At 34.5% G+C, this 25,790-nt stretch overlaps 1 protein-coding gene across 1 annotated transcript; it reads right to left on the bottom strand.

Annotated features, from left to right (window-relative positions):
* Positions 1–307: 307 nt before the first annotated feature.
* LOC143082312 (uncharacterized) lies at positions 308–24,957 on the bottom strand. Its single transcript, XM_076257952.1, has 14 exons — positions 24,276–24,957; positions 21,968–23,348; positions 21,395–21,502; positions 20,688–20,863; positions 19,889–19,951; positions 18,359–18,560; positions 17,563–17,642; positions 4,430–5,147; positions 3,842–3,949; positions 3,299–3,405; positions 2,991–3,056; positions 1,994–2,092; positions 1,363–1,412; positions 308–498 (listed from the first exon to the last, which is right to left on the bottom strand). Exons 1-14 carry the CDS (start codon positions 24,849–24,851, stop codon positions 399–401), a joined length of 3,834 nt encoding a protein of 1,277 aa, XP_076114067.1. The 5' UTR covers positions 24,852–24,957; the 3' UTR covers positions 308–398.
* Positions 24,958–25,790: the final 833 nt, after the last annotated feature.

Below are 25,790 nucleotides of genomic sequence, written 5' to 3'. Positions count from 1 at the left end.
ACACGTAGATAGAAATTTAACTACACATGTGTTAGATTGGAATCCTCAGGCCAATCGGAAAATAGGACGACTCATACAACCTCGCACAGAGATCTAACCTTTGATCTACATAGAACTGGGGAGAAGCAAAGCTAAGGACAGGAGAAGATGTAATGCAACTGTGGTCGCCCTATGTCTACAATGGCACAAAGTGGGTTAAGATCAAATTTGAGAGTTATCATTCTTGTTTATGTCCTGGGGTAATATAACATGCGAATTTCAGAATTTAGAAAAATAACCTGTCTACGTATACTTTAAATCATGAATATCATTTTCAAGACCTATTTTATTAAAATAATCTTTACATCATGTAATTTCGTCATTAAATGAGTCATAGGTGAACTTTCATAGCCAATGACTTATAATAAAGAGCATGTATTCTCTTGGTTCATTTCCTTATCAGAAGAACACTGGAATGCCTTATGGAAGAAATCACTGTTTTTAAGCACGTGATTAATTCTGAAATAAAAAAATCAAAATTTGATATCATGGAAAATAAAGAATATAGAATAACATTGAATGATATAATATAATTATATAAAGCAAAAACAAACATAAATGTTAATAAATGAATTGATTTGCAACAATCAATTATTTAAGGTTCACACTTATATATACAGATACTGCTTAAACTTAAAGTGAACATGAAGCATTTACTCTTTCCGGTTCGAACACGTGTTGCTCAATTATTGGAGTTAGATATATGGTCATCTTTAACTTCTCAGTCAGTAGTTAAACACATACTAAAGTTGAGAGTGCGTTTGGCTGTATAAGGTGTGTCAATACGTACGCAGACCCTTTATGTCCGATAACTTTTGGTAGGAGAGCCAAGATGATGATTTTGTAGAACTGAACTTTTTTTTTGTTTTTAAAGTGGGTTTTTTTTTCGTGTCATGTATAAACATGAAACATTTGGCATTGTACGTTATGTATAATCAATAAAATCCAATACTATACATGTTAACATCTGCTTAAAAAAACTAAGAGAAATGCTAGTACTGCAAATACATAATAACAAATTTCAAGTAAAGAGAATTTCAGAAGATACTTTAATTAACAATACTGCTTTCCAAGATATCTGCTAAATTAAATATTCTTTTTTTTGTCAAGACGTTTCTACATTGACGTATGCATACATTGGAATTAAAATTTAAAGGATAAAACGTTCCTGGTGACGGCATATATAGGAAAGTGCTACGGGCGCACACAATTTATCAATTGTTACTTTGCTTTCAATAACATATCTCTTAAGGGTCATTTATTAAATGGAATAGAATTTAAATCTACGTTTTTATTATGTTAAATTTTTTTTATATCTCTTACCTATTTTTACTCATTGATGTTGTACCTTCGTATGGAACTTCACAAAAATTCTAAATAAAGAAATGAAGTTATATATAAATGATAGCTGAAATTTGATTATTATATTCTTAATACACGTTTAAACAGAATTTCTTATCAAAGTAAATATAAAAAAACAGATGTGATTATATGATTGCTAATGCGACTTCTCTCTTCAGATCAAATGACACAGAAATTAATAGCTATAGGTTACCGTTTTATCTTACAAAAACATGATTGTGTTCGATAGTAACTTACATAGTCAATGTATGATTTAAAGCTGACCTATTAACATACTTTCAACATCAGGGTCATTGATATAAATATACATACAAACGCATAAGATACCTTTTCGAAAGTGTTAAACGTTTACTAAACTTACTTTTATCATTTATTGTGGTAATGTCCGCTTTCAAGAGATAGATAATGTCAAAACAGAAATATAAATGAAAATACACAAATTAATAACAAACAAATCTAGTACATTGTACCTTCTTTTGCAGCAAATTCAGTATGACAAAAGTGATGAAATTTTTGTTTACGAAATTTGAGGAAAGTTCGACTTTATAAACAAAGTTTTTCCGTACTCGTATATCCAAACTTATGAACTTACTTGTGTGAAATGCAGAAGAAACAATTGTTCCGGAGTTGCAGATAATATCGGAAGATAATATCTCTTTGTATTTGCAGCTTTTAGTTGTCGCTCATATTCCTTCAAATATAATGGTATACCTTATGTTCAGCTAGATTCAACGGAGTAAGACTATGTGCTTCAATTCGGTACAATTAATCCTGTATCATATTTCATGTGATTTAGTCAGGTCCAATATTACTTTATTGTCGAAGTAGGAAAAACACACCAAGGAAATAAGATTGGCATAATACATTATTTGGATATTTAACATTTGAAAGTTAAAATGTCACTGCAGTGGATAAGACAACGGGACAATACAAGTAAGATCCACAGATGTATGATTGCAACTAAAGAACTTTACAAGTGATACTTTTCAGACTAAAATTTTCCTAAATATTTTGTTTTTACAAAACAAAATACAAAAATGTTCATGAAACTTTGTAAGTTAAATTGCCATATTTAGATTCGTCGGTTGCTGCTTGCATATTGTCCAGTTCCAAATATGGCCTGCATGTTAAGGGGCTGCTAAAGAGAGGCGAACGATACCAGAGGGACATTTAAACTCATGGTTCGAAGATAAACTGACAACTCCAAGGCTAAATAAGAAAAAGACCAACAGTAAACAAAACACAAAATAGCAAACTGAAGACTGAGCATTACGATCCCAACCAAAAACTAGAGATGAGCATAGGTTCTCCGGAAGGGTAAATAAACTCACTACCATATATTGTAGTGAGCATATGTTTTTCCAGCAACTGTGCATGATAATAAAAATGGTACTCACAAAATATTTTATGAATCCAGTAGCCTTATATTCGTGAAATATAGTAATTCTGAATTTGCTTCCCCTAGAACGCAGATGTGTTTTGCTTGACTATATTTAACTTTTCACACTTCAACATGACAACCGTCCTGTGTATACATTTTACAATATTTCTTGAATTAAATGTTGAGCGTATCACTAAATGAATTTTACCTGATAGATGAGTTGAAGTGCTCCGTCCGCATTCATTACTTCTCCTGTACTTAAACGGATGTTGATCTGCAAATTCAATTTTTATTTATTAACATAAATAATCTGCTATAGATAGATTAACAATATCTTGCATAATATTTTGCTTCGAATCAAATGAAACAAATTAATTCGCAATTTGCAAACAAATGGCTATTCATTTCTGTGCGAAGAAAAACGATTTGATTTAAAATTATATAGATTTTGAAAAGTTTCTTTTTATAAGTTTTTGTTTTTGAAATGAATGTTAAACGTTAATAGAGATATCTTACATCAATGTCTGATGAAAGTTGATTGTCATAACAATTCCATGTATCGAGGAAAGATGAGGATGATGATGAACTCCACCATGATTCTGCTAAAGCTATATCCATGGAACCTGTAAATAAATGTAATTACTTGATATTTTTGGTATGTAGACACAAACTATGTTGTTAAAAATGCATTTAAAAATGCATTTACACATCTTCCTATATCGATTTACCTTTAGAAATTACAAATTGTACTAGAACGACACGAGAAGCAGGATTTTAAACCTGCTATTTCACAAGGTAAAATTTTACAAGACATGCCATAGTACCGGACACAGTGATCCGACTTCGAGATGGCCAGTATGCCACGGTGTGCCTACTCCTTAATGCTGCGTACGTAGCGGAGAAGTAGAAAATGACCATTTTAAAGTATTCGGTTAGTCCGTGTCGCGATTCGAACCGAAGACATCCCGCAACACTCGAGATGAACACTTTACCATGAACACCCGAGGCGGTTCGAATTCGTCTGAGTTCCAGTCATAGAATTGACATATGTAACCTTACCGTATAATGCCTTTATAATGTTCGATGCCAAATTAAATCCTACACTTGTTAGAATAGGAAATAAGGGCTCTTTCTCAACCATCAAAGAGGTAAGTCCAAGTGGCAGTTCTGTAAAATAGAATACACATTTTTTAGTAGTAAAAGATTTTTAAAAATACATTTTAACGAAATTTGATGAACAGATTTTTGGAACTATTTTCTTTGTGATCTTCATCACTGACGATATTGTTTTTCTTTGGATTTTTTTTTTTTTTTATTACGTCTGATTGATTCATTAACTTTCTAATTTAGAGTTTTTATTTAATTAATCAACAACAAAATATAGATTAAAAAATAATACAATGACAAAAAAAAACATTGACAGACATTATAAAAGATCGATTATAATTGCGGGGGAGGGGATTTTTATGCATACTTTTGTTTGATAATTTTAGACACAAATACATTAAGAGGAAAAGAGAGATAACACCAAAATATAAATGTTTTCTAATATAAAATTTCATAAAAAGCAAACAATATTTCAAATCACAATTTTCAGTGAAATTATTCTTAAACTTTTAATTTTTGATAATCAAAATAAAATTTTACCTATTTTATTGAACCTATCGTTATACTGAGGTCTGAGATCTGACCATTCAGTCACTGTTGATTTCGTTGATTTTCCCAGTTTTGCCATGTCTTCATTGAATCGTTTCTTCAAACATTCAGTTGCAGAAAGAACAAATGATATGGAAGACGTTAATTTGAATGATAAATCCACGTTTGGTGGCGGTAAAACCTCTACTTGAAGTGAAGACAATTTATTAAAGAGTGACAATTTCGTTTCTTTACTGAGGTCTGTGGAATTGTCTGTATTAAATTTCACAACATTTGTTATATTTTCAATCACAGTTTTTGTGTCCTCTATTTTATCAGCTATATCGGTCGACATCTTTACGGAGTATTCCTTATGCAATTCAGATTTCAACAGGTCAAAGGTGAAATTGACACAACTCAACCAATCATATCGTTCTTCTATGATGTCACTAAAATACAAATAAGTCCGCTTATCATATGGGAGGTATTTCCATAATCCTCGAGTGATTACTGTTATCAGCTCATATAATTTGATAATATCTGCACTTGTATCGGCGATAAGTCTATCCAAACCATAGAAATAAGTTGAATGTGAAATGCTGACTGGTGTGTTCGGTTTTACATCTGGGAGTATATCTGTCCAATTCAATGAAGGGTGCCTAATTTGCAGGTCACTAAACTGTATATTACTACTACTTGTCTGGCTATCAGTATTTCTGTAAGGGATGATCTGAAATTAAAGATGTAAAATGCGTTCAATTATGAATACGTAACATATGAGAGTATGTTGACTATGCTCACCCTATCAGAGCACTTGATATCATGCATACCAGATTATTGTTATAGTTCGTATTCATTAAGATAGATAAAAAGTACATGTTTAAGTGTCTTAATAATAACCTGAGCATCAGAACTTTTCTTCTTTATCCTTAGATCAGCTGTTTTACAATACAAATATAGATAAGATCACAAAATAAAATGTATGATGTTTACCATGATCGACTGATACGGTGCTTTTTGTCCGCGATTTGCTTTTTGTCCGCTTTTGCTTTTTGTCCGATTATTTTGCTTTTTGTCCGATACTTTTGCTTTTTGTCCGTTGCTTTTTGTCCGTTTTGCTTTTTGTCCGATAATTTTGCTTTTTGTCCGATACTTTTGCTTTTTGTCCGTTGCTTTTTGTCCGTTTTGCTTTTTGTCCGATAATTTTGCTTTTTGTCCGACACTTTTGCTTTTTGTCCGTTGCTTTTTGTCCGTTTTGCTTTTTAGCTCACCTGGACCATAGGACTAAGTGAGCTTTTCTCATTTTCTCATTATTCGTCGTCGTCATTAATTTTTACAAAAATCTTCTCTTCTGAAACTACTGGCAAAATTAAAGCAAACATGGCCAAAATCATCCTTAGGGTATTTAGTTTCAAAAAAGTATCCGATGACCCGCCCAATAATTAAGATGGCCGCAATGTCTAAAAGAAGAGCATCGCATAAAATGTAGATTTTGGCTTATATATCTGAAACAAAACCATAGAGACAATCTAACAAGGGATAAGAACATTTGGCCTCATAAAATAATGTGGACCAGTCAGAACTTTTCATGTGGGACAATATGAGCTCTTAATTTAAAAAAAAGTGGGACAATCGGGAATAAGCCCTACAGACTTGAGCAATTCTAAAATAAACACTGTTGATGTATCTCTTTTAAATTTTCTATTAAAAAGTGTTTTACATTTACGAATGCACTATATTGTATCTGTATCTAAAATATTAAACGCATTTATTTCGTGATAGAAATTAAGTAAATGCTTAAGTAACCATTTTATTACTTTTCCCCCTCTTTTCGAGTTTGTCAAACAAAAATAAACTACTTTGTTGAAAATGCTGTTGTGTTAACCAAAGTTTCCTTAATCTTATTACTTGAATAACCTCGAACTTCCTCGTCATTTGGATATAGTTGCTAAATAATTCCGAAATGTATGGATTAATACAGTTTATCTAAATAAATAGCTACACATGTATTACGTAAACTTTGTGATAGTGTTCCAAAAATGAAGTTTGTTTGTTTGTTATATTTGTAATATTTGTAATGTTTAAGAAAAATAAAGTTGTTGGAAATATGACGAAAATATTACCAGACTTAAAAAAGTTTTTTTTTAACTGAAATGTTGCAAAATATTTTGGAGCGACTGTCAATCGGCCATTCGCATATAAGTGCAAATGGTGACTATATATTATTAGCGGGAAGAAGAAACTGTGCGTTTAAGCAATAACATGTCGTAAATGTGTGCACTTCCACATGTAGCAAACGCCGACACCATTTAACATAATGATAAAACTATTCAAACGAGAAAACCATTGATTTACAAAACACTATACGACAAACAAATACAGAAACAAACAACAACTATTGAATTACAGATTGAAACTCCGTTCCTGACTTATTCGTATGATTATCATATATAATATTTAGCGCGGTTAAACATCAATTTAGAATTTCAATAACGAAACCATCACTCAAGGATTATTTGATTTGATAAATTTCTAAACTATTTTAAAGTTTCGAGCATATAAAAAAGATGTGGTATGATTGCCAATGAGACAACTATCCACAAAAGACCAAAATGACACAAACATTAACAACTATAGGTCACCGTACGACCTTCAACAATGAGCAAAGCCCATACCGCATAGTCAGCTATAAAGGCCCCGATAAGACAATGTAAAACAATTCAAACGAGAAAACTAACGGCCTTATTTAAGTAAAAAAATGAACGAAAAACAAATATGTAACACATAAACAAACGACAACCACTGAATTACAGGCTCCTGACTTGGGACAGGCACAGATTTAATAATGTGCCGGAGTTAAACATATTAGCGGGATCCCAACCCTCCCCCTAACCTGGGACAGTGGTATAACAGTACAACATAAGAACGAACTATAAAAATCAGTTGAAAAAGGCTTAACTCATCAGATAGACACAAATACAAGTGGACGTGGCCGGGTACTTATACATCCCGACACAAAAAGTCACAATGAACAGATCTGAGAGTACTCGCAGTTATCTGACAGCTATTTCAAAGCCACTAACACTAATAAAAAGTCATGCCTCTGAGACTTAACGTTCGTTTAAGTCTTTGAATATCCCATGTATTCTACAAATTGGTGTATGTACACCATTGCTCACACGTTTGAGGATGACAGACTAACTTACGACCAGAATGAATAAGAATTAGTCTATATAACAAGATCTAAAATATTTCTAGTGTAAAAGACTTTAACCTCGCCACATTATTTATGTATGTGCCTATACCAAGTCAGGAGCCTGTATATTCAGTGGTTGTCGTTTGTTTATGTGTTTTTTCATTTATTTTTTTGACATAAATAAGGCCGTTAGTTTTCTCGTTTGAATTGTTTTACATTGTCTTATCGGGGCCTTTTATAGCTGACTATGCTGTATGGGCTTTCCTCATTGTTGAAGGCCGTACGGTGACCTAATGCTGTTAATGTCTGTGTCATTTTGGTCTTTTGTGGATAGTTGTCTTATTTGCAATAATACCACATCTTCTTTTTTATAAGAATGCCAACTCCTCACACGTACAATTATTACTTCATTTTCTTTTTTTCACTCATCTAATTATTATATCTATTTTAATTCAATATTGTATCCATATAAATGTATATGAACGCTTACATATATATAATTACTGCGATATCATATATAAGAGAGAGGCAAAGTGTACCAAAGGATAATCACACTAAAAAGGGTTGAAACAAACCAACAAAGCCGCAGCTGAATGAAAAACAACAAGATACACAACAGTCCACAAAACAAATGGTCCAAGAACACAATTAATTCGTAGTGCATTTCTTTTAGAACATAAATGAAAATTTAAAAAATCCCACCTGCGCTTTCTCAATGAAACTTTTACAGTGTGTTGTACTAATTTTGGGACAAATTATATCAAAATTATAGAAAACTTCATCGCGTCTAACTCAAAATATGGACAATTTTGTGTTTAGGGTGTCTTGAAATCTTTTGACAGCTTCCGAAGTGCTAATTTTTAACCTTTTTCAGCTGGACCAAATCACTACTTTCCTGTAAAATTCTGGACTCAAATTTTTTTACAGTGTAATTTCACTTCCCCCCCCCCCCCCCCCCCTACTTACAATGTGAGGCATTAAACAAGGAGAAATAAATTTGGAAGGGGTATAAAAATTATTGGCAAGTAACCCACTGTTATCACTAGGGACTAATAACGAAAATCAAGGGACGACAATTGTGGTCTCGGACGAAATCATTGAAATTTAAAATCTGAGCAACAAGAACCAATGCAACTGTGATGATGTATGGTTAACTGGAAGAGTAAGATAATCCTGCTCCGTCCATTAAGTTTTAAAAAGTCATGTATTAAACTCAAACTCTCGAACACGTTGTCTTGGAAGATCTTTATTCCAAGGGGGTCCTTAATAGTTGCTTTTTGATAATCCTATAAGGAGTTTATAATTTAACTCCTTGCGAACACTTTCATAAGGAACGAAAATTCCCATCTGCATCTTTTTGAAAAGATTGCAAATATTGTTTAAATTAAATAGGGTATCCCATTTCAAACCCAGCGTCTCGGAAAATCTCATTTTAGGGCACTAGACAATGATTAAATGTAGTAATTCGATAATAATACATGGATTTCTCGCGAAAACATCGTTAAGGCGAAATTTAAAGTTTGTCTTGGCTGATTGAAGAAATTTCACAATAAAAACTGAAACGCAAAAACGCATAAAGATGTTTATTCAGGACAATAACTTATATAAAACAACAGCAGAAATACATATAATGTATCACCAATGGAGGTTGTAAAATACTGTAGGTGATACTTTAACGTAATGTTCTATTTATTTTTTTGTCGTTAAGGGGACTGGAGGGTATTAATCCATTATTTTTTAAATATACATGTAGGATTTTGCTTGTTTTTCTATAGATGAACTTTTATCATATACTAAATCGAAAAATCAAATAAAAACATGGGGTTATCGTTCACTTAAGCTCACAATCTGCCCTCGAAAGAAGCAACCATTTTTGTTAAGGTACTTTTTTTTTCTCTAATAGGAGAAATAGAGAGATATATATATCGAAATAAAAAAAGAACTAAATTACAGAAATCGATTTAATTTTACAACTGTTTAGTTTACGTAAAGCATATTTGAAAAATATCTATAGGTCACCGATGAGTTGAAAAAGACATTTTAATTCTAATGCCAAAACAAAATGTCATTATTGCACTAAAGGGAGACAATTTGGAGCTTTTACAGTGATATAAACATTTGAAAAATAAATCTGAGGCCAAAATCATTCGATTTTTTTGGGTTGATTTTTGAGTCAATTCATAAAGTTATAACTAATAGTGTAATAAATAAAATTTGTAATGAAAACAAAAATGATAAAATTTTTGCTGAAATTACCCTCGAGCCTCCGAAAGAGCAAGTATTGCACAAAAAAAAAGGAATCATCCTTTAACGGAAACAACTCTTGAAATCATCGGCTATTCGTCGATGACTAAAGGCTATTTATTTCTGAAATCTAAATTTTGTTTTGCTGTTCTGAGTGTTCAAGATGTTACTTGCAGCTAAAATATTGGTAAAACATTTAAAAAAATACTGATCTGTATAAAATTTACACAAAAGTAAACGAATGAAAGCCACTGGAATGCAGTCCAGGACTCGGATAAATAAGCACATTTAAACAAGAGTGTACACACTGAAATGTCTCGCCTACTTTACTCATCATTAATATTATGTTGATAGCCCTAAGTATAAAGATTTATTACAACTGCCACATAAACTTAACATTAACCAAGATAGCTAAACAAAGACCAAATGAATTATGAAAATGAGGTAAAGGTCAGACGAACCATACCAGGCAGACATGAACAGCTAACAATTCTTCGATACAACAAATATACTTGACCTATTACTTATAGTTTAAGAAAAACAGACCAAAACACAAAGACTTAACACTGTGCAATGAACCGTGAAATTGAGGTCATGGTCAAATAAAACCTGGGAGACTTATATATATATCATAAGATATTTTCATGCACCAAATATAGTGACCTTTGGCATATAATTTAGATAAAAAGACCAAAACTCAAAAACTGAACTTTGACCACTGAACCATGAAAATGAGGTCAAGGTCAGATGATATCTTCCCGCTAGACATGTACACCTTACAATCATTCCATACAACAAATATTGTAGACTCATTGCATAAAGTATGAGAAAAACAGACCAAGACAGAAAAATTTAACTATAACCACTGAACCGTGAAAATGAGGTCAAGGTCAGATGACACCTGCCAGTTGGACATGTACACCTTACAGTCCTTCCATACACCGAATATACTAGCCCTGTTGCTTATAGTATCTGAGATGTGGACTTGACCACCAAAACTTATTCTAACCTTTGTTCACTGATCCACGAAATGAAGTCGAGGTCAAGTGAAAACTGTCTGACGGGCATGAGTACCTTGCAAGGTACGCACATACCAAATATAGTTATCCTATTACTTATAATAAGAGAGAATTCAACATTACAAAAATTCTGAACTTTTTTTTCAAGTGATCACTGAACCATGAAAATGAGGTCAAGGACATTGGACATGTGACTGACAGAAACTTCGTAACATGAGGCATCTATATACAGAGTATGAAGCATCCAATTCTTCCACAAAAGTTACAGGGTCGACTAAAATGACAGGTTATATGAACTGAGTGGCAATAAAAGAACTAGTCTAACACTTGCTTTTTAAAAAATTAAAATCTTTATTTAAAATGGTCATCTTTAAACAAACAAAAATTGAATATGAAAATTTACAATTCCAACAATAGATCGATATTAAACAGAAATGTTTCATTATCATTTTTCGGCTACAATTGGTATATGAACCATCCAAATGTCAAAATATCAACATAGAGTATTTACAAAGAATGTTTCTGTTATGTTGTACAACTAAATCTCTACAGCAAATGGTAGTGACAACACTAGATGTTAATTAGGATCCAGCGAAAAGCCAGGCTTTTGTCCACGAAGGTAGCAAATTGTCGGTGTGACTATCGCTGACGGCTTTTGGTAACACACGATATGGTTGTTGGTCATGTTGTTATCACCAAGGGAAGGTCATCGTGCTCTTAATTTCCACACAAACTGATATAGCTCCAAAGGTTTAACAATGAACACCAATGGACACTCATGTCAATTGGAAGGCCACGCGGAATCAATATCGGAGATGTTAAAGACAAATGCATCGGTCATGCTGGGCTTTTGTTGCTTAATGTCTAAATGGACATGGCCTATAATTAAAAGATCCTTTTGCGGAATTTGTGGATTATTTGGTCAACTGTATACAGTCTACGAGCAATTGCATCCTGGGAAAAGCCTCATTAGATAAACCCCAATTTGTTTGTAATTGGTTGTCAGAAAGACCTGGCATATAGTCTTATATTTATTGAACTTACTTACTTACAATAAGGGATAAGCCAGCGAGTAAGTCAGCAAAGGGTTAGGGAAGTACCTTGGTATATAAAAAAGTCGAAATAAACAATTGCCGGCTGGCCAAGAGATTCTCCACGTGGGGTATGATGCCAGAGGTAGAAGTAGGCATTGCCTTAAAAAAAGGCACAGATCACTTAGGCCAAAGACCCGTACGAGTTTGACAACAATGAATTAAAAGGGTAAGGTGGTACCTCTGTTTGCAACGAAGTCGAAATACACTTTAATAATTGCCGGCTGGCCAAACTAAAAGATTCTCCACGTAGGCCATTTTACCAGAGATAGAGGAGGGCATTGCCATACAAATTTCTTATAGCACTTATGCCCTAGACCCGTACGAGTTTGACAATAATGAATCAAAAGGGGGAGATGGTACCTCTGTTTACAACAAAGTCGAAATAAAGTATTGCCGGCTGGCCAAACTAAGAGGTTCTCCACGTAGGCCATTTTACCAGAGATAGATATGGTAATTGCCTTTAAAATGTCATATAACACTAATTCCAAAGACCTGTACGATTTTGCCTGCAAGGGGTTAAAAATAAAAGGTGTTACCTTTGTTTACAACGAAGTCGAAATAAACCTCTACCTCTGGTATAATGATCCACGTAGAGAATCCCGGAGTTTGGCCTACCGGCTACAGTTATTTTGACTTTAATGTGAACAGAGGTACCACCTCCTCATTTTAGCTCTTTACTGACAAACTCGTACGGGTATATGCCATATAATTGCTATAGGCTATTTTAAAGGCAATGACCACCTATACCTCTGGTAGCATGGCCCATGTGGTGAATCTCGTAGTTTGAACAGCCGGCAATATTTCATAACGACTTTGCGATATACTAGAATATCCTCCTTTCCTTTTGCTGGCATAAGTGCTATAAACCATTTTAAAGGCAAGGCCCACCTCTACCTCTGGTATCATGATAAACGTGGATCATCTTTTATTTTTGGCCATCCGGCAATAGTTTATTTCGACTTTGTTATATACCAGGGTACCCTCCTTACCCTTTGCTGACAAACTCGTACAGATCAATGGAATAAGAAGTATGGGCCATTTTAGATGCAATGTCCACCACTATCTTTGTTATAATGGCCTATGTTGAGAATTTCTTTGTTTGGCCAGCCGGCAATAATTCATTTCGACTTCGTTGTAAACATAGATACCACCTCCCCCTTTTAACACTTTGCTGAAGCACTGGTACGGGTCTACGGCATAAGTGGCCAGTTTTGAGGCTATGGCCACTTCTACCTCTGGTATCATGGCCCATGTGGAGAATCTCTTCGTTTAGCCAGCCAGCAATAGTTTATTTCGACTTTGTGATATACTTAGGTACCCCCCTTACCCTTTGCTGATTAACTTACACGGGTCTGGGACATACGTGTTATGGCTATGTTAGAGGTAATGCCTACCTCATCCTCTGATATAATACCCCGCGTATAGAATCTCTTAGTTAGGCCAGTCGGCTTAATTTATATTTTCGTTGTAAAAAGAGGCATCGCATCCCCCCTTTAACCTTTTGCTGACAAACTCGTACAGGTCTAGGGCGTTAGTTTTATCAGCCATTTAAAAGGCAATGCACACATTTAACCTAGGATTAATGGCCAACTTGGAGAATCTCGTACTTAAGCAAGCCGGCAATAATTTATTTCGACTTCTTTGTAAACAGAGGTTCCAACTCCCTTTTAAACCCTTTGATGGTACCGCGTACTTCTCTAGGGAATAAGTGATTTAGGCCATTTTAGAGGCAATGACAACCTCTACCTCTGGTATCATGGCCCACGTGGAGAATCTCTTAGCCATCCAGCAATAGTTTAGTTCGACTTTATTATATACTAGGGTACCAACCTTACACTTTGCTGACTAACTCGTACGGGTCTATGTCATACGTGCTCATGGTCATTTTATAGAGGCAATCCCTTCCTCTACCTCTCATATTATGGCCCGCGTGGATAATTTCTTAGTTTAGCCAGCGGGCAACAGTTTATTTCAACTTCGTTATATACCGGGCTAATTCATCCCCCTTTTAACTCATTGTTGACAAACTCGTTCGGGTCTATAGCATAAGTGCTATGAGCCATTTTTAAGAGAATGACTACTCCAACATCTAGTATAAGGGCGCACCTAAAAATGTCTTAGTTTGGGCAGCCGTCTTTATTTTTGGTGGACTGTGTGATATACTAGAGTATTCCCCTTACCCTCTTCTGACCAACTCGTACGGGTCGAGGACATAAGTGCCATGGCCCATGGACCATTTAAGAGGCACTGCCTACCTATACCTCTGGTATAATGGCCAACGTGGAGAATCTCTTAGTTTGAAGAGCTGGCAATAATGAGGTTTATTTTTACTTCGTGATATACCGGCGAAACTCATGCCCCTTTTAATTCGTTGCTGATAAACTCGTGTAGATCCAGGACATAAGTGCTATAAGCCATTTATAAGGGTTTGACTACCTCTTCTTCTGGTATAATGGCCTACCTGGAGTATGTCTTAGTTTAGCCAGCTTTCAATAGTTGTTTTTTAGACTTAGGGATATACAAGAGTATTCCCCTTGCCCTCTGTTGACCAACACCTACGGGTCTAGGATATTAGTGCTTCGAGCCATTTTAGAGGTAATGCGATATATTGTAAAAGACATGAAATTTCATGTACAAATCATTTATAATGTGAGTATGGTCTGTATTTAACTCCTAAAAGGACATGGTATTTTGAAGTTCAAAATGAAACCTGCCAAAAATATACAAATCATTTATAATGTGAGTATGATCTGTATTTAACTCCTAAAAGGACATGGTATTTTGAAGTTCAAAATGAAACCTGCCAAAAATATACACATTTTATATCGGACATAAAGCAAAATTATCGGACAAAAAGCAAAACGGACAAAAAGCAACGGACAAAAAGCAAAAGTTTCGGACAAAAAGCAAAATAATCGGACAAAAGGCAAAACGGACAAAAAGCAACGGACAAAAAGCAAAAGTTTCGGACAAAAAGCAAAATAATCGGACAAAAGGCAAAACGGACAAAAAGCAACGGACAAAAAGCAAAAGTTTCGGACAAAAAGCAAAATTATCGGACAAAAAGCAAAAGCGGACAAAAAGCGAATTGCGGACAAAAAGCACCGTATCAATCGACTTCTTGTATCCTGCCTCATTTTGAACAAACATTAAATGTAATTGTCCATGTAACACAGTTGCTTGAATATTCAGTTTTTACTTGATAATTTAGCATTTTACTAGCATACTTTTCCCTGCTATAGGATGCATTCGGATCTCATATAAGTACAGAATTATTCTTTCTGGTGTATATATAACAGTAATGCTCATTTAAATATACGACAATGAATAGCAACTTCCTAATAAACTACTTTATACATGCAGTTGTTAAAATCATCGCCCTTTGGTCTCTGGTGGATACTGGTCTCTATGACAATCATACCACATCTCCTCGTTTTTAAATACATTGAAATTTATTATAATCAGCTCTATTTCAAATTACGATTGATACAAAAACCAGAAGAGAAATCCTATCATGGCGGCGTCCGCCATCTTTCTCTTTCAGGTTATTAAATGATTTCCTTTCTTCTTTTTTCTTATACTAGTTTTCGGTGCATAATATGAACGTTCACTGTTCAGATTCGTGGTTTTAATTCCAACATTATCATTGATCATTAATCATAATGACAGAAATAACATTTGCGACATCCTAGGTTCCGGTAACAATGAGTAAAGTTCGAGAAGATAGATAGTGGATTATCGATTTTGTGTACATCTATACTATTAAACGAGAAAACCTCATTATGTGTGTCGCTTCTCTTCCTCCCACGATAAATTAATCATCATGCCTCTGTGTTCTATAGGTAACATGCATAGTTGTCATCCATTCTTATGATTATTTAGATTGAGTTATTTTTGCAGAAAAACGACAAAAAAAGGAGTCCAGATATTGATTCCGTCATCAGAATGAATTTTAGTCATAGATAAGACTTCCGGTTTGAAACATGCACAAGTACAACCAATCGTATGATAGATAACAAAAATGAAAAAATAAATAAGCCAATCAGAGTGTTCTCCATATCATGGTGTTTAGATCGCAAGAAGCACAACTATTATACCTCCTTCGAGATGGCAATTATTTTTCGCGTTTATCTACATGTAAACTCCGATTATACTACTTCTATATATATAGAGACTCTGTATTCTGTCTACTGTTGTCTTTGACTCCGATTATACTACTTCTATATATATAGAGACTCTGTATTCTGTCTACTGTTGTCTTTGAAATGTTTACTATTTAAGGGGTCATACCAATTGCATATATATGCACAAGTACAACCAATTGTAAGATATATATATATAGATAACACAAATGAAAAATAAATAAGCCAATCAAAGTGTTCTCCATATCATATGATCATGGTGTTTAGATCGCAAGAACCACAACTAGTATACCTACTTGGAGATGGCAATTATTTTTCGCGTTTATCTACATGTAAACTTCGATTATACTACTTTCATATATAGAGAGAGATTGTATTCCGTCTTCTGTTTTCTTTGAAATGTTTACTATTTAAGGCGTCATACCAGTTGTATATATATATATTAAAATAAGTAAAACATGTTGAAACAAGAATGTGTCCATAGTACACGGATGCCACATCGGCACTATATTTACTAAGTTTCGATTATATTGGACTTCAACTTCATCAAAAACTACCTCGACCAAAAACTTTAACCTGAAGCGGGACAGTAGGACAGACGAACGAACTAAGGAACGGACGAATGCACAGACTACTGAGAAAACATAATGCCTATATATGGGACATAAAAACTTACTGTTGAAAGTGAAAGTAGTGATTTGGCAAAAATGAATGTAGGGTAGAGATTAGAGGGAGGCAGGACCTTTTTCGGGACGTCGGAATCGGGTGTTTTAAGTTCGAGATTTGGAGATTGCAATTGATCCTTACGGGATCCGGGAATATATTTTTCAATTTTCAGGATTTCGAGATATGAATTTCTTTAAATTCTCGGGATTTCGTGTTTTTAAGCCCGGGATTTCGGGATCAGGATCCCTCCGACCATCCCTCAACTTAGCCTAAGTCGGTCTTAATCATTTATACAAGATTCATATCCTACCATTGGCATGTTAATAAGGTTCTCAAAAGAAAAAGCGCTGATTGATTGTCCTAGAAGCATATTTTATTAGACTAATAATGGTCTATATGTAAGCAGTAACATTTATTTCATGTTTGAAGCGGTGCAAATGTTTGATTTAATTTGACTTTTACCAAAAGATGCATTGTAGAAAAGGAGAAGAATAATTGTTGTATGAGGCCAGAAACACGAAAATAATTGATTTTAATAGAAAGGAAACAAAATATTGGACTTTGGAAAAAGGGAGAGGGCTTTTGATACCTTTTATGAAATTCTCCATACATAATATCTTTTACAATAAATCATCCTACAATTAACAGTTCACCAACTGTATGCCCGCAATTTCGCGAGTGTGTTCTAGTAAATAGTGATATGTCGAAAAGTCTTTGTTTTGGACAGATTTCTATTTTTTTTTTTTTTTTTTTTTTAGGCAAAAAATCAATCATTCTATTGTACCTGATGTAGCTGCCTTTCGAATTTGAAGACATCGAGCAATTTTGTTCTTGCAGTATTATATACGGATTGGCCTTCATCCTCTGAAATTTGATAAAATTACAATGAAAATATAGTCCAATAGTAATATTTTTTCAATGAACTGCTTGATTATATATAATTTGTTTCTTTACAAACACGCATTCGCGGAAAAACGCACTTTAGCGTGTCGTGGCATCGCACTTTAGCGTATACCATCGCACTTTACCGTGGCCATCGCACTTTAGCGTCCCCATCGCACTTTAGAGTCCTACATATAGAATTTGTTTCTTTAATGTAAACTCATCCAAATTGCTTTTGCTATTTGATACTTTTGTTGTAAATAGATTAAATCAGAGTAATATGAACACGTTTGTTGTGTGTTTTTTTTATTGTGACAGCTAGGATTATATGACTGTGATGTTGCTGTCCATACGAGAATCATTGGTCAACATGTATGTTACAAAGTCCTTAATTTTACATGCTTTATCGGTTTGGGCTTTGCTCTTTGTTGAAGGCCGTACGGTGACCTATAGTTGTTAATTTCTGTGTCATTTTGGTCTCTTGTGAACAGTTGTCTCATTGGCAATCGTACCACATCCTGTTTTCTATATTTATAATTGCTACTTAACTGTAAAACTCAATTTTACTTAAAGAATATTTTGAACATAGAAATTTACTATTTAACATGTTGAAAATATTTTTTTTTAAATATATCATCAAGTTGTATATTTCTTGCAAAAGTTTCAAATATATCTACATTATACAAGTATTAATTCACCATAATAATAATCCTCTTGTAATAACTTCCGGCCAATTATCTTTGGGCTTTTATTTTGTTTCTCGTCATCAAAATAATCAAAGTCGTCATTAACCATGTCTGCATCCCTGCGCCGTCTAAATTCACCACCAGAGCCAGCAGAACCGGTTCCATATATTGAATCAAGAACAGTAGGAACACGGTGCAAATAATCAAGTCCGTCCTAATAATAAAAGTTAAAACATTATGTCTATAGTAGGGGTCACTTGTCGTTGTTAATATGATAGATATAAACTTGCTGCTAGTATATTTTAAAGTACAGAGTTATTCTTCTTATATCTATAGCGGTTTCTCTTTTACTTTGATATTAAATCAGCTTTAGATACGATTTCGGCAGTACAAGTTCCAAAAAAATTGTATTTCTTTTAAAACATTTACATGAACGGTACGTTTTGCCAAATACAGCAAAGGTAATCTATTTTTGAGGTAGAAAAGCCTTAGTATTTCAAAAATAAATTCAAAGTTTTGTAAACAGTTAATTCATAATTATGAACATATCAATGATAACTCAAGTCAACACAGAAGTGCTAACTACTGGGCTGAAATGAGCCTTGCATGTCGCTGATACATTGTTGTATTGCTAAGACAGTTGTTTAGATCCATGTGACATCAGTTAGAGTCGATCGTACATGTCCTCAGAATGTTTAAGAAATAATTGATGCAAGCTATACTTTATTGTAGTTTTAACATGGGTAGGCATTATATAGGTGATTATCTTTGCCCGAGCGTTAGTGAGGGCTAAAATAACACGAATATAATGCCTACCCATGTTAAAACTACAATAAAGTATATCTTCGTCATTTTTTTCGATTCTGAATAGGACAATTTAGATAATTTCTATGTCCGATAAGTATAAGTGTAAAAGCGTTTGTGTAGGCTCTTCCATGAACCTCCCTTTTTTGTTTGTAAAGAAGCAAACGACTGGCACTGTGATTTTACAGAGGGAGCAGTTTCACTGCTTTGAACAGCCGTTATGGACGGTTGTCGTATCTAGGTCAAATATTTCAATTTCGGAATGCAACATATTACAGTCATAAATGAATTAGTAACATCATGTCATTTAAGAGTTTGAAAGTGTTTGAGTGCATGATAATTTGATAAAATTCATTATTCTGAAGTAGTCAATATACGCATGTGCAAACAAATGTTATTGGATTTAGCGCATGGGTTTGTTCACAAAGCGAAAGAAGCACGTCATATTAGAATAAGTTTTTAAAAAGAATGTCGTCTGAAAAGCAGACAACTTTTGTTCTCTAAAAAATCATACATTTTTTTTCACATACTAGCAAACGAACTCTTGCTCTTACTCGTAAACGTGTACTTTTCCGACGTAAACGTGTACTTTTCCGAGAAGCAAAAAACAGTTAAAAAAAAGATATTTGGTTTGATCAAGCCAGTGAACAAACCCTCCACTTCCCATAATCAAGCCGAGCACCATACCACGAGACCACAGAGGCTGTAGATCATAATATAACGATGTCAAATACTTACAATTGTTTCATCAATATTACCATTATAAATATCACGACGCAGATACATTGAAGGTGGGAATAGCTACAAAACAATAATAAAAATCATTATGTTATGACAGGCTTAGTTTCTTTCATCCAATAAGAAGAAGAATGGTGTCCATTACATTATTATCAGCATAAACGGGTAGGTGCAAGTAATAAGCTAGGGCATTAAATAAAAATCATCAATTATAGTTTCTTTTGAAATCTTCAATGTATGAAACTTATTCATTTCTATTACATATAGAGTTTGGACTTGTTGCATATAGTTTTGTATACATGCATGTTACTTAAAATTCAGTACACAAGAGTGACTGGGAAGTACAAAGATCATGGTCACTTTGGTTTTCTTCCGACCAGCAGTAAACACCTGAGGTCAAAGTGGGGCGTTCGTTCGGCTGTGCGGGATGTACAAACACGCTGCCACGTCTGGTCAGAATGGGTGTTAAATCATGACTTCTGCACGGTATGAAACTTTGCAGCAACATTGTGATGGGTACTCAACTACTAGTGCCTCGTACATGACTTAATTTCTGTCTCTATCTACTTTGTCCTCATTATAAAGTAGCAGTCAAATTTTCCGGGCTTCCTCCTGGAAGACCACTATAACAGGACCTTTCTATTGTATTTACTATCAATCTTTTCTCGTCTTGAACTTAAACAATCAACAAACAACCAATCTAAATATTCTAGGAGAGGACGTTATTATAAGTTGTCCTGTGTCTCATCCTTTAGTCATTTTAAAATAAGGTTTAAAAAGTAAATGAATATACAGTTACCATCAGAGTATATACAGTATCTTCTCCGTTTACCACTGGAGCAACGTCATATCGAAAGAGTGGATAGGATCCAAAATAATACATGGCAAAGTTCTGTATTTCTTCTATGGATTTTAATGTGGTCATTGTGGCATCAAATTGGAGAATTTGCAGGAAGAAACGAATTTCTGACATGACTGGAAAAAAGAATAGAATATAAACAAATTGTATCATTATGGTTTAGTGCAATGCTTGTAAGATGTGGGTTTTAATTTCATCTTTGCACGAAAAACTTGAATGGACATTTAAGCAGTTTGAATGATTTTATAAAAAAAAATTAAAAAATTGACACAACTATAAAAAAAATACACAAAGAAATATTCGAGGTCTAGATCAATGACAAACTTCGAAAGAGACTTATCACGAAATTTGTACTTATACCATGATCAATGTGAAGGGTTCACCAGGGGTGCAGGATCTGCTTTCTCCTTCGGGGCACCTCTGTCACATCACCTCGTAGTGTTCTTGTCGCTATGTTAATACTTTTAATGAAGTGTTTTGTGAACTTTTTTTCGATTTTCAATATCTTGCCATACTGTTGTCAGTTCCTCTTCGACTTTAAATGTACCCTTAATTGGCATTTTCCGCTTTTATTTTTGTCTTTATTTTTATATTTCAAATGTGCATTGGTGAATCCGGTGCTATCAAGACAGATAAATGTTTCTTACCAGCAGTGTCGTCAAAAACAGAATCCTTGTTTAAACAGGCAGAATATAAGTGCTTGAGATTCCTGGCAAATGATGGATCCCCTTCTAAAATAGGTGGCTCTAATATATCTATAAATATACAAGGATAGAACATCTAAATTATCCATAAGTTTGCAATAGCTGAAAATTCTAGCATAAATTATCCATAAGTTTGCAATAGCTGAAAATTCTAGCAAGGCGCCTTATTCTAACAAAAGTATACATTAATAATAAATGTCTGTCACTCTCTGTTGTTTCTTAATGATATTGTAAGATTTTCTTATAAATCTCAAAAAGAAAAGCCTAAGGTAACACATTTTGGTTAGAAGTTGTTATTCAGCAAAAACTTCGATATCGATTAAACAAAAACAAAATCTAAATGAAAATGACGCGGGAAGTAAATATGCATGCAAACGCAATTTTTCTGTGATCAAATAAATCCGACTTTCAAATTTATGGCTTTGAGCGTTCCTGGTGAAGGTTTATCCCCGCCAATAAAACCAGATTGTAAAAGTACATGCCCATTGACTTCACATACACAACTGATTACAGTACCTCTGATTTTCGAATAAAACTCTGTCTTCTTATCCTCCTCAACGGATCTTCTCCATGGATCTACAAATCCTCCTTCGATGGCTAGTTCCCGTGCATTCACCCAACTGCCACAAGCGTACTCGTAAAAATCGCTGCACTCATCTGCAGATTGATTTATATATCCATACATATTGTATGCCAAAGTCGAGCAATAATTAGAGTTGCATAATGTGCCGTTACTTTCTGTGCTTGTCTCTATTTCTTTTTGTGTAGTGATTTCCGTAGCTGTAGTTTCAGTTGTCACCTTTGAATTTGTTGTTGTAAGCTTTGTATCTGTTACAGTTTGTTTATATGTAGTAATAAACGGCTCAGGAGTAGAAGAAATTGGCTCAAGAGTTGTAGTGGTCTGCTTAGGGGCGGTAGTAGTTGGCTCAGGAATTGTAGTTGTTGGTTTTAGAGTAGTGGTTTGTTGAGAAGTGGTAGTAGTTGGATCAAGAATTGTAGTAGTTCGATCAAAAGTGGTAGTAGTTGGTTTAGGAGTGAAATTGGTTGGCTCAGAAGTGGTAGTAGTTGGCTGAGGAGCGTTAGTGGTTGGCTGAGAAGTAGTAGGCTTAGGAGTGGTAGTTGTTAGTTGAAGAGTAGAAGTAGGCTTTGGAGTGATAGAAGGCTTAGGAGTGGTAGTTGTTGACTGAGGAGAAGTTGTAGGCTTAGGAGTGGTAGTTGTAGGCTTAGGAGTGGTAGTAGGCATAAGAGTTGTAGTAGTAGGCTTGGGAACGGTAGTTGTTGGCAGGGGAGTAGTAGTTGGCTTGGGAGTGGTAGTTGTTGGCAGGGGAGTAGTAGTTGGCTTAGGAGTGGTAGTTGTTGGCTTTGGAGTAGTAGTAGTAGGCTTAGGAGTGGTAGTTGTTAGCTTGGGAGTAGTAGTAGTAGGCTTAGGAGTGGTAGTTGGCTGGGGAGTAGTAGTAGGCTTAGGAGTGGTAGTTGGCTGGGGAGTAGTAGTAGGCTTAGGAGGGGTAGTTGTTGGCTTTGGAGTAGTAGTAGGCTTAGAAGTGGTAGTAGTAGGCTTTGTAGTGGACGAAGCCATAGTAGTGGTAGTGGTTGGCTGAGAAGTTGTGGTGGTTGGCCTGGCAGTCGTTAATGTTTGCTGTTTAGTGGTAGTAGTTAGTTGAGCAGCGGTAGTAATCGGCTTAAACGTGGTAGTAACTGACCGAGGAGTAGTAGTAGGTGCTTTAAATATGGTAGTAGTGGTCGGTTTACCAGTGGTTTGTTTAGCAGAGGTAGTAATTACCTGCTTAGATGTAGTAGCTTTATTAGGCTGTGTAATGTTTATAAACGACGTAAACAATGGAGAAATTGAGGATACTCCTATTGATTTTTGAGTATAAGTATCTCCTGTAGAGCCATCCTGAAATTTTAAAAGAAAAGAACATTGTAAAATATAAAGTCAAAGTAAGAATTTTGAGTCAACAAATTTGATATAAATGATAAAACTGCGAAGATCAGCGAGGAATAATATTTTCTGTTTAACGCGTGCATTTATTATTTTATTATTTATCAATATTGATACATTAATAGGAATCAGCTCAGACGTTTAACAAGCATTAACATAAAATGACACTGATGAAATTAATTTCATTTTCTCACAGAATTATAGGTTACATTTATCCATACTTTACCCGACGAAAATTTACTATTACGTAATATTTTTGCAGTTGATATATTCTGAATATGAATAAGGCATGCATGGAGGAGTCTAATGAGTAGGGTTGGTGGTAATTTTTTTTAATTTTTTTTGGCTAATAAGTCAAATAACATGTATAAAATAAGAAGATATTGTATGATTGCACATGAGACAATTCTCAACCAGAGACCAAATTACATAGAAGTTTACTGCTATAGGTCACTGTACTACGGTCTTCGACAAAAAAATAAAGCTCATATCGTATAGTCAAATATAAAAGGCCCCAAATGGACAAATGTAAAACAATTCAAATGAGGAAACTAACGGCCTTATTAATGTTCAAAACAAAAGCAAAACAAAACTATATACAACAACAAACAAACAAAAACAGAATCACAGGCTCCTGAATAGGACAGGCACATGCAGAATGTGGCAGGGTTAAACATAATAACTGGTGCCAAGCCTTCCAACAATCAGAGACACTGGTGTTACCGTGAGTACAGCATAAAATCAAGCTATAAAAATCCGTTGAAAAAGGCATAACTTATCAGATCGATACAAAGCAGAAAACATCTATTACAAAAAGGCTAACCGGACGTGCCAAGGAATTTATACACCCCCTGGTTATTTTGCTTCAATAAGAATACTTACCACATTTATATTTTCGATTGATTTATTTATATCCTTTAATGATGCAACCATGATACCAATCACAATTAACATAATCAAAACTGCAATGGCTAAATACATCGATGTTCCGACAAGAAATCTTTCTGCCAAGGTGCAGCCTCCAGATTTCTTAGGTACTGCATAGTCCTGTTCGCTTTTCAGTGACAATAAAGCACGACTGTTTGACGGCGGTGGGTACCTGAATGTATCGACTGTCTTCGGGCTGTCTAAATTCGGCTCAAAACTTTCAGTCTGGGTCAAATATCGCTGGACTTTGTCTAACGTTATCGCCGTTCGTGGTGTAACGGCAAGCGATTTGTCTATCCTAGGAGTGTTCACATTGGACGGATGGATGCTTGTTGACGATGGGATTGCTCTATTCGCAATTTCTCTGATGTCTTTAAAGTATCCATTAAATGGATGGTCGCTAAATTTTCGAATATCACCGTCCCATAATCCGTCTTGATCGCTTTTGTTCACATCATGCGATTGGCGATTTGGCCAATTTTTCCACCAGCGCCGACCTCCGTCACCGCTTTTATCATACTGAAACCACATATCATTTTAGAATCTGTATGATATCATATTCCGAATAACATGATCCATTTTGTAAATTTTAGCGGTTAATTTTTGACATGTCGGAGGTGATCTAGTTATAGTTAAATGTTACTTGAGCCGTTTTTGTGTTGGATTAACGGGATCAATAGATTAAGGACTTGCTTGTAACAGTTTATTGAATTAAAATGTTTAATAACATTGATAGTAAATTTATATTTAAATTTTACGAGTTATATAATACGGTTAGGTTTAATTAAAAGTGCGCGTTATAATACAGATTTGTCATTTGGTTTTGATTATAGGTGCATTTTCATTATCTAATATTTCATTTTCTTGTATATGTAAAACTAATTCAAAGGCGACTACTTTAGACTAAAGTGATCCGACAGGAAAATTGATATCTTTTTGATTATCAAGTAAGTTAATGGTTGATCCCAAAATCCTCCTTTATAGCTGAAAATTTGTTTTCTATTAATTGTTTCAGATTTTTTTATTTACAGATCCCGGTATAGTATTCTTGTATATACTGGGTTGCGTTCAACATCGTAGCAGCTAAATCATAATTATATAATGATGCTACGTAGATTTGTGACTATTGAACGTGTAGCTAGCCTAGCTGGTATCAATATCTACGTAGCAGCTAGGCTAGCTACACGTTCAATAGTCATACATTACGTAGCCCTATGTAGCCGCTACGATATTGAACGTAACCTGGTTCCGCTACTATTAAGATTCGTCTAAAAATCTCAATGCAATTTTTGTAGCTTATGCTTTTCAATTGTTTTGAATATTACTTCTACGCAAATATACATGGATCATAAACTTTTACGTCTATCATGATAGTAATTTTGGTATTCGGTTGATTACAACTTTAAAGCAATATATATTAATCAAACATCTTCCCTTAAAGAACTTGATATGGAGTATTTGTGCAATGGT

Source organism: Mytilus galloprovincialis, chromosome 1 (genome assembly GCF_965363235.1).
Source record: "Mytilus galloprovincialis chromosome 1, xbMytGall1.hap1.1, whole genome shotgun sequence".
Classification (NCBI taxonomy): domain Eukaryota; kingdom Metazoa; phylum Mollusca; class Bivalvia; order Mytilida; family Mytilidae; genus Mytilus; species Mytilus galloprovincialis.
The sequence above is the reverse complement of the archived record's forward strand: the minus strand, read 5'-3'. Positions and strand labels throughout refer to the sequence as shown.

What these genes read in the sequence shown, in the direction of transcription:
- LOC143082312 (XM_076257952.1), bottom strand. Translation starts at nt 24,851, where the DNA reads ATGTGGTTTCAGTATGATAAAAGCGGTGACGGAGGTCGGCGCTGGTGG. An exon ending in TGTTTTTGACGACACTGCTG is followed by an intron (nt 20,864 to 21,394) that starts GTAAGAAACATT and finishes TCTTTTTTCCAG; the next exon opens with TCATGTCAGAAATTCGTTTC. An exon ending in TCGAAAGGCAGCTACATCAG is followed by an intron (nt 5,148 to 17,562) that starts GTACAATAGAAT and finishes CTTTAATTTCAG; the next exon opens with ATCATCCCTTACAGAAATAC.